The 15,258-nt window shown below is 39.5% G+C and overlaps 1 protein-coding gene across 1 annotated transcript; it reads right to left on the bottom strand.

Annotated features, from left to right (window-relative positions):
- Positions 1-2,056: 2,056 nt before the first annotated feature.
- On the bottom strand, positions 2,057-6,447 carry SOCS5 (suppressor of cytokine signaling 5). Its single transcript, XM_034061009.1, has one exon. It carries the CDS (start codon positions 6,438-6,440, stop codon positions 4,827-4,829), a length of 1,614 nt encoding a protein of 537 aa, XP_033916900.1. The 5' UTR covers positions 6,441-6,447; the 3' UTR covers positions 2,057-4,826.
- Positions 6,448-15,258: the final 8,811 nt, after the last annotated feature.

Below are 15,258 nucleotides of genomic sequence, written 5' to 3'. Positions count from 1 at the left end.
AAAAACCCAAAATCCCCAAACCTTAAGATCCTGACATTTTAAGTCAACTGCCTTTGCTACACACATCCATAGTCAAACTAAATGATTCTTTGTACATCAATATTGCAAAAAGGGAGAGCAATGAGCAGTGTTACCATGCTTTGTAAGAGTTAACACTTTAAATGCCAACTGATTTTATGTCGGTCTACTGCAGTTACAAACAGAAAGACTCCTTGGTTACAGTCAGGAGACAAGTGTTTAACACACATCAATCAACCAGCTGTAATATATAAATACAGCTTAAGTTACAAGTAAAATAGTCCTTTTATTTGGAATGTATGCCAAGTACAAAGAATTTTCAGAATCCCAATGTATTAATGTTCACAATATTGGTGTACTTTAGATAGCTTCAAATAAGAACATGAATGTACACATGCTTAGAGTAATCTTCTATTTATATATATATAGGCTATGCAGATTCTTGCAGACTAAGGTTTGGCACATACATGGTCATTTCACAACACTTTAGGAAAACAAGACTCGGCCTCAATTTCAAATGGGAATGATTTTCAAAGGACACAAATATTGTTATTTTGGAAAGAATCACAGAAGAGGCAGTTCATCTAAACCAGAAAACCCCCACATGCTCCCTGCATATTCATCTCTCTGGTACTCGGCAACTTCTCATTTCACACGTCTGGTCTTACATGCAACTCTGCAGCAGAGACAAGCTTTAGAGTATTCTGCAAATATTCTGGGTAGTTGATGGAGAGTAAAGTAAACCTGGTTTGCATCAGATAAATTCAGAATCTTTGCTTGTTTCCAAGTAGTGCAGAACCTTAAATAGGGACTTACGGATAAGAGTGACTGCCAGGAGGACATCCAGAAAGGGCTTAATTCATCTTTGTCAAACATTATGGATACACAGACAGGTCTAAGACTGCATGCTTCTGATTTGAAGACCATCAACTTGTGAGCAACAAATCTTCAAATACACAAAATTCAAAGTACATAAATGCAACCACAGCTTTATAACTTACTTTCTTAAATGAAGATTAATTCTAACAAGTAATACCCGGACAAGCGTCTACTCTTTAAGTGTTTTCAGAACAGCTATGCCTTCAATGCTGATAAGGTATCCCAACCTGTAGACCCTCATGTACAGGTGAAATACAGTATAGTTACTTCTCTCCAACTCCATAGGGACATAATGATCGATTTCTGGATTTAATGTCCTAATGTTTTAAATTACAATTGTTCTACAATGATCCAGTCAAAGTAAGAAAACTCCACACGCTGTATGTCAGTGCATTACGGATAGTTTTACTTACACAGCAGTTTCCCAATGCTAGACAGCATGTTATATGGAAAATGTAATTTCCATATGTTGGTAAACTGGTGCTGTTGCCAACCTTCAAAAATATAACGACGTGTGTATTTTTAAGGAACGAAAACATCAAGTTGTGCTGAGTATTCCAAGATCTTAATTCACACATAGTACCCCCCACATCCCCCGTTCTTTTCCAATCTCGTCAAAGATCTTTGACAGACTTTCTGCAAAACAGTCCTACTGAGTAAGCCCTTCCTATAGCCTTTCCTGCAGAAAGGACAATCACCTTGACACAGCATTTTGCAAGACCGAGCCTCAAATACTTATCTGTCATGTAACCAAATCAGATTAGAATCACTCTCCCATAACTTATTACATTGAATCCTATCAGTGGTTTGTGCACATCTTTGAAGATCACATGTATAAAATAGTCTAAATGAAATCAGAAGGTTAAGGTATACTCCTCAAACAGAAAGCTGGAATTGCATTCTCAACATACCAATGTTTTAATGCCTTTAGAACCAAAAATGTGCTCATTACTGCAACTTGAGTAGCCAACGCTCAAGCCTACTATAAATTAAAACATGATTATTTTTAGCATAACCACTCTAGCAAGTTATTCTGTACATTTCAGTGAAGCAAAGCTTTAAAGCAGTTGTAAAGAAATAGATCATTCCTTTTGTGTGTGCTTTAAGGAAGCTATAAACCCTCTCCATAAAGATTATTTACACAAATGCAAGAGCAAACTTTCTGAGATAAGGGTTTGGGGTTTTTATTTCTTTCTTTTTTTTCTCCAAAGATTTCACCACATGATAAAAAATGAAATGAACGTGTATTCCTGACCACATTGATAATGTCACAGCTAGAATCTCATCAGCTACTTCATGACAAGGAACTGCAACTGGTGTAAACAAAAAACAGGTCCCCACATTGGGACAAAGCTTGGTTGCAGGCTGACTGCACGATAGTAATATTGAAAGCAAGATTTAAAGTAAACTCATCTGGAATTCAGATCCAACTGAGGGAACAGTGAGAACGACACAGTGAAGGTACACTTGGGTGCAATTTCATGCTGGTGACTTTGTTTTTCTGCTTTTTATGCTTCGAGCAGTTTTGAAACCAGGAGTTGCATATCCAATGACACACACAATTCGAAACTTAAGTGACCATTAGCACATTTGTACACATACTTACATAAACTTGGTATTTACACACTCTAAACAAAGTTCCATTATAACAGTTTAAGTCTTTTTAACACATGAAAGATAAGCTACTACAAAGAATGCATAACGGGATCACAGATTTTCCACAAGCATATAAACACATGTTTTAAAGTGCTTTCTGGGTGCTTCAGATTAACCCCTTGCAGTATGAGCTTCCACTTAGTGCTGTTCCAGTCATTACAAAAATTACTTAAATCATTCTCCTACAGGTGCATTGTGAGCTCAAGGAAAACAACGACACCACTGATGTAAAGGTTTTAAGCTCTACCAACATAAACGTACACATTAAGTTCAGATGAAGTTGTCAAATATACTTTGGTTTATCATAGCTTGGGATAAATATCTGATAGAACAGAAATTGCACCTCTCTACTCTTTCCACTAAAAAGAAAAGACCTCAACATAAATTGACAGTATTCTTTGGTAAAAACAGGACATTTGGCCAGTTTGCGCATACATCTATTTATTAAAATAGTCAAAAAGTGAACAAATGCCACTGCTGTACTGTCAATTTACAGGAATAACCATTCCTTATGCAGTGGGGAGTATCAAAAGCTTAGCAGTTAGCCAATATAAGAAGCTGAAACACCTTCAGCAACCATTAAAGGGGATTGATAAAAGTTTTAGAATACTTTCTGCTTAACGTTTATCCTTTACATTACAAAAACCTGCAAAATGCTCTATGCCTGCAGACACGTCCATCACCTTGCAGTGACTACAGAAACCTTATTGAAGGGTGTACACCGCCAGGTTTCTGACAAGCAAGTAACAAAACCCAGGACTATGGTGTGCTGACTAACCAGTCTTCAACTGCACAGTGTCTGTGCGTTACCTATACTAAGTACTAAGAAAAGCCTATTAAAAATTCAGTTAACTGCTACAAGTTACGTGAATATATAAAAACAGAGCAGATATACAAGTATAACACTGAACATACTGTACTTTATTAGCACAAAAAGCCAGAACAAGGCACAGCAAGCAGAAAAATACATCAAGAGAAGGGTTAGTGTAGCATACAAGAATAACGTTTATTGTACTTGCAGCCAAAATGTTCCCTACCTCGCACAGGTCACTGCCATAGAGAAGTAAGTAATAACACACTGTAGCAGCTGGTAAAGAAACTAGGGAGCACTCGGAATTGGTACAAAACATGGAACAGGGGTCAGGGCATTCCAATAAAATTTTAGTGCAAAACCATCCAAGACAGAACTATTTTCAGTTCCATCTCTAATTAAATAAGCAAACAGAACTTAGAATCTTGTTTCTAAGCGATCTGTTGGAACTATCATCAGTGCATATTACTTCAAGGTATCTTCAAAAGCGCAAATGGAAAGGTATTTACAAATAAAGTGTAACAGTACCTTCGAAACCTGACATTTATTTCAGATATGTCAGATTTTGTGTTCTGGTTATAATAATTCAACCACTTGTAATTTTCTCCATAAAAATATCAGATGACTTTAAATAACTAAACATTATTTTTCTCTTCACTATTACCTTCCATTGTCAGTTACTTGCAGTCAGGCCACCAAATTCTGTTTAGGAAAAACACCACCTTTTGTTTCATGGCAATAATCTAATCCCCTGTCCTGTCACTGAATCAGTAATTCACACTGGAAGGTACCTAACTGTCCAAAACAGTATTACTTTTGCTAACAATGCCACTTAAATCTCCAAGTGTTTAAAATAGAATTACAGTACTGAGCAGGCATATTCAAGTCTCAATGATTAGGAAACCTTATATACTGAGAAATGCATGATTCATCTGTTAGCATGAAAGCACCATTAACTCTTAATGGACTGCTTCTAATGAACTGTTCATTAAAGGAAAATAGTCTTAATTTGCTAGTATTTGGGAAGTTGTTTGTGAGCTAAATCAGTACTTTGAGTAGTGGAGAGCTTTCAAGAAGATAATTCTATAAAAATATTTCCAATATTAGCAAAAATGCTCCTCTACTAAAGCCTTTCTTAGCATTACATGAATGCCCCATGGAAAATGCCTCATAGTTTCTTCATCCAATTACTACAGCTCGAAAAGGGAAACAAAAATATTTAGAAATTAGCAAAAATATTTTCATTAGGCCTTGATGAAAAACGTGCAGAATTGTGTCTGCTTATTGTTTCCAAGAGGCATCACAACTTAGTTTGATTAACAGCAGGCAGCATCTGACAGGATACTAACACTCAGCTTAAATAGGATATTGCAGAAAAGCTAGACGTTGTTGGTGCGCTTGCTGCAGTTAAACTGTAACACACAAAAAAAAGCATATTCTAGAAGCTTATTCTGATTTCTTTTTACTTGGATTTTATAGGTTCCCGCTCCAGCCATCGCACCCTGACTTTTTGTTTATAGTGATACTCCTTGAGAAAGTCTTGCAACATTGAGGGTAGAGGAAGGTCATCAATTCCATCGTACGTAGTGCACCTGCAGATTACTGCCCGGCAGATATACTGCAGACTAAAGGGGAAAGTCCTGTTCAGAGATACAGTAAGTAATGGTTCAAAGAACATGCAAGAGCTAGGGTCTTTGTAGTGTTCCAGAAGCCCTGTAACCGTGGAGGAGTGAAACACACAGGGATCATGGGCGTCGAAACTAAAGTTGTGATTCCACTGCTCAATGCGTGCGTGTAGCGATCGGTTGTAACGACGGAAGCTCACAGAGAAGAGGTAGTCCTCTTGCGCAGAATCCCTGAGCAAAAAAGTGCCTTCGGGTTTACCCTCCAGAAGTGCTTCTGCTTCATAGCGGTCCATCACACCCCAGTAACATGGGTTACCTGTGATCTGAAGTAAGTCTGGCACAAGGCAATGGATGTAATCGATTTGAGTGTGCACTTTCCAAGCCCCCTGCCTACTGATATGGCCATGGCCCTCTCCAGACACCTGTCGCTGCTTCTGCCTGCGTGACTGCAGACAGAGCGTTGTTGTGTCCTCTTCAGAGTCACAGTTCCCTGGAGGTGTGAGGTTTTTGTCCCCGGTCAGCTCAGTCATACCAGGGGCTAACTTTGGTCCCAGTTTATACAATGGATTAACCTGTGCTGTAGCTTCAAAAGTATGTATTTGGGCATTGGGAGGGGGATCAACCCCTTCTTCAATACTAAGTCTACGTCTCTCTCTGAGCCTGTCTTCTTCATCTTCTGTGGAAACCAAGGAAGGATCAAATGTGTCAAAAAAAGTTGAATGAGGACTCACAGGAGCTGTGTGTTGTTTAATCAGATGCCACTTCTGAGCCAGATCTGAGCCTGCAGGAAAAGGGCATTTCTCAAGCATTAGTTCAGAGAGATGGATCTTTCTTTTGTTGGAAAACAGAGGTTTGGACTGCTTGCTGTAAGTTCTCATGGGAAAACACAGCCCAACGGTATCCTGCAGACGCTGACGCAGAGAACGGCTACCTACTGTCCTGCTTGACACTGCATCCATATCATGGACAGAGCTCACCCCGTACCTCCTCTCCCTCCTCTGCAAACCACTTCGTGTTCTACCAATTCGTTTTTCAGTATCCAAGGAGCTCTGGGTTTTGGTAGAGCAGGAATGCTTCTTCTTCCCACCCCAAGGGGCATGCCGAGAGTAGGAGTCCCTTCGAGCAAGCCTAGCTCCCGTGGTGACACACGAGTCATTCTCTTTCTCAATGCTTATTTCAACAATCTGAGGGATTTCCGTGACACAGTTTTGGTTCCGCCTTGCTGAAGTCTTGGAAGGGCTTAAACCTAATTGCAAAGCAATGTTTTCTCTCAAAGGGCTACTGGGTTGTTGTTGTTGAGCCAAATCAGTTATCTGGATGGCTTTCTCTTTAGCAGATGAGCAACTACTGGAGTTCACAACCACATTTTCATTTTGGCTTCCACCCTCATGACTGAAGAGATTCTGGCACCTGTATTTGAAATTGTTCCACATCTTTCCCACTTTATCCATGGATTATGTTATCTAAATTCAAGAGGAGAAGAAATATTAAAATAGAGTTAAAAAAAGAGGCTACACTTTTAGTTATCAATTAAGTTACAGGCACAAAATAACTGTTAATTGCAAACACTACATTTTAAGAAGTGCTCTATTGTTTATATAGGAAGTGAGAAACATTCTGTTTACAAGCAGGCCCTCCCCATTTCTTCTGTAGCACATAGAGTTGTGCTTGATGAACAGGAAACGTGCAGTCTGAAATTCTTCATTTGAGGAAGAATCTGTAAGTCACATGTAAAGTATGACTCCCTGATAAGCTTCCAATAAGCAGCAGTAAAACAAATCCTGAAAAAGAACTGTTCAGGACACTCCAAACCATGACAGCAGTTAGTGAAATCCAACAAGCACACTGCAAATGCCCAAATACGACATCTAAAAGCAAAAGCTCCAGCCACAGGTCAGATAAATTCCAAGCTATAACTGTCAAGATTATAAGAAATTGAATAAAAATTGAAATTTAGGGGAAAAAAATAATTTCAGCATTCTTAGATGAGGCAATTGCCAAACACAAGGAAAGGCAATAAGGTATCAGCAGAATTTTAGAATGATAAAGTCTCTCATAAATTAAAGCCATACCTATGAAACACCTACAAACAAAAAGAGGAACTGCCTGACTTTAGATATAAAAGAATGGAAGAGCCCAAGGAGTTTTACTATCTTTAGTAAGAGCACCTAAAAAGAAACCAGCTTGCAGCAGAAACACAATGACAGTGAATCATGAAGATACAGTCAAAAGATAAAAACATTAGCAGTGTGTATTCTGCAACTACTTCTTTAGAAACAGAGTGTGATAATTGGAACAAGACTGCCAAAAACTCAAGACTGCCCTAGGACAGAGAGAAACAGGCTAATTCTCTACTAAAAAAGTCAGGCAATGCCAAGCTAAATTAGATCTAATTAAGTTCTGAGAGAAGTGCTAAACTTAAAGGACTAAAACATGCCATCTTATCTAATTTAACTCTTAATGGAAACTGTTCTAGCCTTTGGAAACAATACTTCAAGGCAACATTTCTCTGTTCCTGCAGTTCTTTTCTGATCACAGCTAGAAAAGAATCTGGAGCAGTGACTGAACACACCAGGTCTCATGAAATAATGTAGATAATAAACAAGTAAGCAATACTCTAGTGATCCAGTCTAGAAGTCCCTTAAGATAAAGTACAGATGTAAACCCATGACTTTATAGCAGAATCCACCAGGACTGAGGAAGAGCCAGAGGTACAGCTTACATCAGAATCATGGAAGGATGAAACATGTGAAACATCTAACTGCTACAGGAACAGAAAGGAAAAGGAGCAAATGCTTTCTCCACCTGCTCCTCAGATAATTCAGCAAACCCAGCAAGCAAGGTATCTACATCTAACTGCAAAGTATCTAATTGCATAAAGTAAAACCTTAAGACTTCAGTGTGGATGCAGGGAGGTGGCGAGGGGAAGCAGGGAAAGCAGGCCTTAATCTCTGGAGGCTACTGGTACAAGTTAGCTAGAACACATTGCTAATGACAATATGAACAACACCCAAGTAGTTATTAAGGAGGGAGACACTTGCAGAGAAGTGTTATAGATAAGAGATGCTGTAAAGTACTGTCCATAGGTAAAAGTGTGTAAGCAACTGAGCAAAGAATGTCTTCCTGATAAAAAAAAACCTGCCCAAATTTGGTTTTCTGGACTTGTCTGGACCAAGTCAGGGAACTCTGGGAGTTCCAAAAGCAGCTGAGCTAATGAAGTCAGATCACATACAGATCTACAGGCACCATGCAACCATGTATCGTGCCATCACAATAACCATAGCTGCTTGTGGTGTCTCAGAATATCCACGCTGACCAGAAGGCAGCTTATGTTTGCTGGTTGCCAGCTTGTCAACACAGCAAATATATGGTGGGCTTCTACCCACTTTTCTCTCAAGTTGTACATTCCTCTTCCTAGAGATGCTTAACATGGTTGGGAATGGAGAAGGAGGAAGAGAGAGTACAACATCTCAATTCTCTTGGGAAATCAGGTTAGAAGCAGTACACATCTTTGCAACAATGCATTGGAATGACTTTTCTAACAAGTCATACACTGTTCAGTGGTGTCTTTTATTCCAATACTGCTCATTATTGCTCTTCCTTTGTGCAATTAGTCTAGAATGTCTTTAGACTGTTAGATGGGTGGGAAGTTCTCTACACTTGTCCAGAAGGCTTCAAGAACAAAGGAAAAACAAACCCCCACCATACTGGCGTGACAGACTGTACTTTTCACAAGTTAAATTTAACAGTTTAACTACTTTTTGTCATACTCAAGAGAATACAGACATCCTTCTTACCCACAAAAGCATACGAGTCACTGTATTTTGTCTTCAGAATATACGCCAACATGAACTTGCTAGATTCCTTCTCTGAGTTCTGGACATGATTCCTACAAAGAGAAAAATGGCAAAATGGTATTTTTGTTAGTTGATAGAATATATTTCTATTTAGGTGTTTACAATTAGTCACTGGTATCAAAGTGATATTGTACCTATTATATCTCTAATATGTGCATGGAACTGCCTTCTTAGTATATACTTTTAATGCAAACCATCATAAACAAAAAGCTTAACAGAACTTTATTTAATCCTTTAAATGACATTTGTAAAGAATCCAGAAGAGGATCCTCAAAATGGAGCTTCTGAGCCCCAAAAATGAAGCCACAGCACCTGGATCACTGAAGACACAACAGGCACACTCAGGCCTGTAGAAATGAATTCCCCACAGCCTGGTCGCAAGTCCAAAGCCGTGGTTCCCAAGTTGTGATTAGCGGTGCTGTCAGATCACCTCATACTGCCTCTCCTCCTTGTTTCCAGCTGCTACATCACATCAAAAGGCAGCTAAAAATACACACTTTTCTAATATTACTTTTCCAGGTAAGCAACTGCTGTACTTGCCACAGGATGTTATAGGATTGTGCAGCAAGAGGCATATGAACCATGATTCTAAAAATGGGAAGGTGGAATACAAGACAAGTTCTTTATTAAAAGAATAGGTCAGCACTTCCCTAAAATAATCATCATTGTTTTTCAGAAATCCAAGAGGAGTGGAGTGATTTAATACACTCACACCACTGTCAGAAATCTAACAGGACACAGGAGAGCAGTTTTCTTCTCCATGCTAGAGCCAAGCCTAGGGCAGCATTAAGAGTTAACAGAAAACATTGGGAGCTTATGTTAAAACTTCACATACAGAACAGGGAAATAATATTCAAATATGATGCATTTATTGGAATTAAAAAAAACCCTATGGGGTTGAGCAATGGCTAGGTGAGTATTAAAAGTTATTATTCCATGGCAGAAAATCCAGGGTAATGTCAGAAACATAGTAAAGTTTCCATTCACCTCTGGAAGCACCAAAATCACTGGAACACTTTTAAAGTTAGGCCTCGCTGCTACTGAAAGATTCCATAGACGTAACCTTTACAGAGAGCAATAGAGCTACCAGCACAAAATTTTAGTATAGAATGGAGATTAAAGCAAAAGTGAAATTCTTCTACAAGTTCACCATTTACACCCATGTCTTTTTGTCCCTTCCATTATGTTCTGAGCACGTCTACAAACACAAGACAGTTAAACCTACTATACCTGGCTCACAGCAAGGCTTTAATGGTAAAGTTGCTAGAATAAGGGCTATACAGTTTTTAATAAAGCTTTCCTTAAAACATCAGATCATCCAGGCCTCTGAAGACATACCAGCATTCCAAACAAAACCAGTAATGCTGTTTAACTGGGCACAGGTGACAAAGGGGCTGCAAATAACCATTTTAACTCATTAAAAATACAAAAAGGACATGGAAGCTGATCTTGACATTTCATACTTAATGTACATTATTTTATACATCACTATTATTCCCTTGTTCTGCTCAGGAACACGAGCAGTCTGTGTAGCACCTATCACATCAGCACTGCTAGCCAGCCGACAGAGCCTGCTGGACCAGGATGCAGTGGTTGCTTTGGGAACCCATCCCTTGCTAATGGAAAACAGTTTCTTCAATTTGGGTGACTGTCTCAGCTAAACCTCTCAACCTTGTGTAAGACTAAAACTTGAGTCATTGGTAAAGTATTTAATATTCAATCTAGTAATTTTACATTGATTTTAACTAATGTGCAAGAGATGTGTGGTTTCACAGGTTTCTTGTGGTACTGCTAAGGTTAACAAAATACAAATCACTTCTGAACTGGCCCTAAAGCCATTCTGGTTTTACAAAGGAGCAATGCCAGTGGTTACTGCAGCCAAAAGAGAAAACTAATCTAATTCTACCAAAACCTACAAAGTGAATTCACCAATTTGTAGGTTTTCTAAGAAAAAGAAATATTCCTAAAACAATCTCTTTCCAGCTAAAAATTATTTCTGTCTACTTTAAAGTGGCATAAGTTACCTTAAAAAACCCCAACAGGTAGTAAGCACTCTACAGGAATGACAGAAGCAATGAGCAGTAGTATCTTAACATTCTACCTCCATCTGTAGTAAATTCAGAGACATTCAAAGCCATGAGGCTTGCATGAGTGTAGTCTTCAAAGAGGAGCTACCAAAGCCATTTGTGTAATATGATTTAAATACAGACAATAGTTACAACCTTTTTGCAATCCTGAAGTACCACATATTAATAGATCACTGTGCAAACCCAGACCACGCTTCCAGAAGTGTCAAGAGATCTAACCAGAGCTTTCTGCCTGTGACTTCCTAGGAGGAGCATTCGAAGCAAGGTTGTGTTCTGTCCTGTCCTAAAGCTAATACACTTGTTTTACTCTCTGTGTTACCCAATTTAAAAATCAGTTGAGAAGGTAAACTACATTAAAAATATTAACTCCTAAAATGTACCATCTTCACAAAAGCTGATATGCTGCATAACATATGACACCTTACAAAACAGGTAGAGTATGCTTATTTAGAAAACAAGCATCTATAAGATTTGCTGTTTTGGTGTATTCAGATGATGGTAACTTCAAAACACAGAAAGATAACAAGGAAAAAACATCAAAACAAAACTGGTCAAAATCCCCCAACCACCTGAAAAGGGAAGGGAAAGAGAGGGGAGGGAGACAAATTAGTCTCTGCTCTTCAAACCCTGTTTAGTTCAATGCTAGCATGAGCCAACACAGGCAAGCAGGCTAACACAGTGACACTGATGCACATCACCTTGGACCACAAAGGTAGAAGTAAAAAGAATGGAAGGAGTCTGTGCTTTTATTTGGATTGCTCCTTACTTTACAATGATTCAATAAGCAGTGACAAGAGACTCTGTTATTAAAGACATTTGCTTCCCTTAAGGTATGCTTGCAGGAGATGTTAATGCCCTATTTGCACATTGCCAAATGCCTGCTATAGGCTACTGCTCCTAGGGATGCACTAACAAAGCTGCTCACATAAGCACTCCTCAACTTTATTCAATCAGAATGAATAAAGCTGGCAAACACCTACCCTTGAAAGTAACCCACTTGAGGAAGGAAGGAAGGGAAATACTAAGGATTACAAAGCAATTTCCTCCCTTCCAATACACATTCCAGAGATAATGAATTATTACTGTACACTAGAGACAACTTTTGTTAAAAAAATAAGGAAAACATTGGCTTATGTGGAACCATGCATTTTTCTGCACATGCACAAGAATGTGTTCACTGTGGACAGCCTGAACTGATATGGAGGCTGGAAGGAAAAGGTGCCTGCTATTTCTTAACTAGTCAAGGTAAAAGGCCCAAGTATCCCAAGTGTTCATAAAAGCCTCATTGGGGCCAAGTACTGCTGCTTTTTTCCCTATCAGTCTCTGATACCTTGCAAATGCAGTCATGTAGGGAGAAGAATCTGAAGGTCTGAACCCCCAAATCAAAACTCAAACCCAACAAGATGTGAAGGACACCAAGCTGAATTCCAACAACACACAAAATTGGCCTAAGTCAGTACTGCGACCAAAAGAAATGGCGTCAGCCTCTTCCTGCCCACCTGTGCTGGTGCAGGAGGTGGCCTGCACACCATATGGCTGCTCAGTCAACCAGCTCAAGGAACTGATCCAGACTGAAACGAATTCTCTCAAAAAGTCTTCATCATTTATTCCATCTGGTTTGAATTCTGTCTAAACATTCATGGTAACTCAAGGGAGGACTGGGTGAGGAGGGACAAGCAGCAGCCAGGGCAAGAATGCTGCCTTCCACTGCAGCACTGGTTAGCTCTGCTCAAGATACAAAGACCTGAAACAGCTACTTGGAAGAGAAATCTCCATTTGAAGCCTACCATGTCAATGAGCTGTGGGGCTCTGACTGCAGAGAGAGAGATTAGGACTCTATTTAAGCTGCTGCTTTGAGCATTCGTGTTGGAAGTTCAGCCACTGAAAAATGTTTACTTCAAAACTAACATGCTGAGTTGGCTGCATGTGTCCTGCTAAAACAGAGGGAAAGCTACAGGTTTCAAGGACTTAAGCTGGCAGACTGTCAGCTCAAGGAAAAACAGTGATATTTTGCCATTGTTCCAACCTGAAAGTAAGAAGTTTTCTTCTCCCTGGCCTTGGTGCAGATTCACAGTGAGCAAGAAGCAGTCTTGGCTTGGATAGCTGATGCTCTGCCTGTTTCTTTCCAAGTGGCCACACATTGGTAACTTCAGTTCAAAAATATCATTCCAAGATATTTCAAACAGTGGGATACATCCTTATAGCCCCTTGACTAGGCTCTGGAGTTCAAAAAGGACAATGTCAGGACTACATGTGTTCATGTTACATTACAAAATGCTGTGCAGTTGTTATTCTTTTTTGTTCAGAAAATCTAAAATCCCTGAAACAGAAAAAACATCAATGGAGGAACAGAATGTGAACAACACTAACTCAAAAATAATGAGGCAGTTCTTTCCAAACTACTCTTTTCCCTGTACTTAAACAAATATAGTGGATAATAATACAACCATCATGAGCAAAGCCTGTATTTCTAATTATAAGGATCACAGAACTACACACAGCAAGCATAAGTTTCAGGTATTAGTACAGAAATAATGCTATACAGATCTACTGAGAACTGTACATTCTGGTAGACATCCATGGTAGAATCTCTGCAAATTCACGATAATGGTGCGTATTCATTCCAAGTAAAGACATCCTCAAATCATTCAGGCAGTGTCCTGATGGCCACACATCATAACACAGTAAGCCACACAAGTAACATTAAACAGAAGCAGTTTCTTTTCAATCACCTCTATACACCCTAAGCAGGCAACTCCTAACTTCCCCTTATCGTTTGAAAAAGGAAAAGCAAAGGCATTAAGTTAGCTAAGTAAGGTGCCCGTTATGGAAGAGAGATCTTGATGACTTGCTGAAATAATGTTTCTGTACTGCTATGTTTAACTCTCCTCAAACAAAAGCTGCCAATATACTCTTTTTAAACTCATGTGGGCAAAGTAAATGGTTCCAGTCAGTGTTCATGTTAAGTAGGGCAGCCCTCCTGATGACCTCTGCAAAAGCTGGGAGTACTCTGGAAAACACTATGGAACTCTCCCCTAACAGGGCAGAGTTTGTTTCTACTTTTAAGAACTCCAATGAAGGATGTTCTTCTCTATCAAGTTCTAAAATATAAATAGGTCTCAAATTGCTATAAGGAGTGATCCAACAGTTATAGGCATGTAGTTCTTGGGAGTTCTGAGTTAAGGAAAAGCATACCTTAATACCTAAGCCTCACTAAAAGCAAAGGAAATTGGAAGCAAAGTTGAACAGATGACTCAATCATATCCCCCCTTCTAGACTAGCTCAGTAGAAACATCCAATGTCAGATTATTTTGTAAACAGTGCATTTCATTCAGTTGCAAACTGGCTGTTTTGCAAACAAACAGTTCCTCTCTTTTGGGATCAATTTCTACTGTTTTAACAGTCTTATTCCTACTGCTACATTTTTCAACACCTCTATAGCCTGCATAAGGCCCTTCCCTCACCATAGTGCCTTTGGTCCCCACTAGCTTGCAAGCATCTCCTTGAGACGCAGAGCTCTTCTCAAGCACCCAGCTACTTCCCCTGATCATCTATGTCTGACCAAGCAGAAGATCACATCCTTCAATACAAACCAGCCAGCTGCCACCTCTTAAAACTGCTAACAAATCTACTTGTCTTTTACCTGTGGGTATGACCTTGCTACTATCAAGTGCTCCAGTAATGTTAGCTTTGAACAAAAAATACATTAATGGATGAGCTGTAAATGGGTCTAAATCCCTTGATGCCACTGTACTTCTAGAGAGAGATTAAGCTTCAAGCTACTGGGGAGGGTGGTCCAGCTACAACCATGGTCTGTATCAAGTAGAAGGTGGCCTGGGATGGATAGTAACCTCCAACTTACATTCTTCCATGCCAGAAGTTTGGCAAGTAAACTCTATCACTACAGCACCACTGGAAGTCTTCGACCAGTTTCTGTATAAAATGTGTTTTCATAGAATAGAAGCACATTTGAATAGCTGCAGAATGAGACCAGGGGATTTAACCTGCAAGGCACTTGGTGAGCAAGGAGTTAAAATCCTGCCTAAGACTACCCCACAGCTGCTATCAGCAGTCAGGCTTGTCAAGGGAGGCTCTGGGCTGTCTTGACAAGACTAATTGGCAGCAAGCACCTGGTTCCCTAGGCTGGGCCCCGGTAGGTAAAAGAATATAAACCCTGCAAAGAAGGAGAAGAAGCAGCTGGAAGGCTTCCAGCAGGCCTAGCCTGTTTCATGTTTTCACTTTGATCCACAGGCAACTCCATCCTAAACTATACCCAGTTGGAGCCATCAGAAACATTTCCTGTAGCTTTCCAGCTGAAAGGAACC

The sequence above is a fragment of the Melopsittacus undulatus genome, chromosome 3 (assembly GCF_012275295.1).
Source record: "Melopsittacus undulatus isolate bMelUnd1 chromosome 3, bMelUnd1.mat.Z, whole genome shotgun sequence".
Classification (NCBI taxonomy): Eukaryota; Metazoa; Chordata; class Aves; order Psittaciformes; family Psittaculidae; genus Melopsittacus; species Melopsittacus undulatus.
This window is presented reverse-complemented; position numbering and strand designations above follow the sequence as displayed.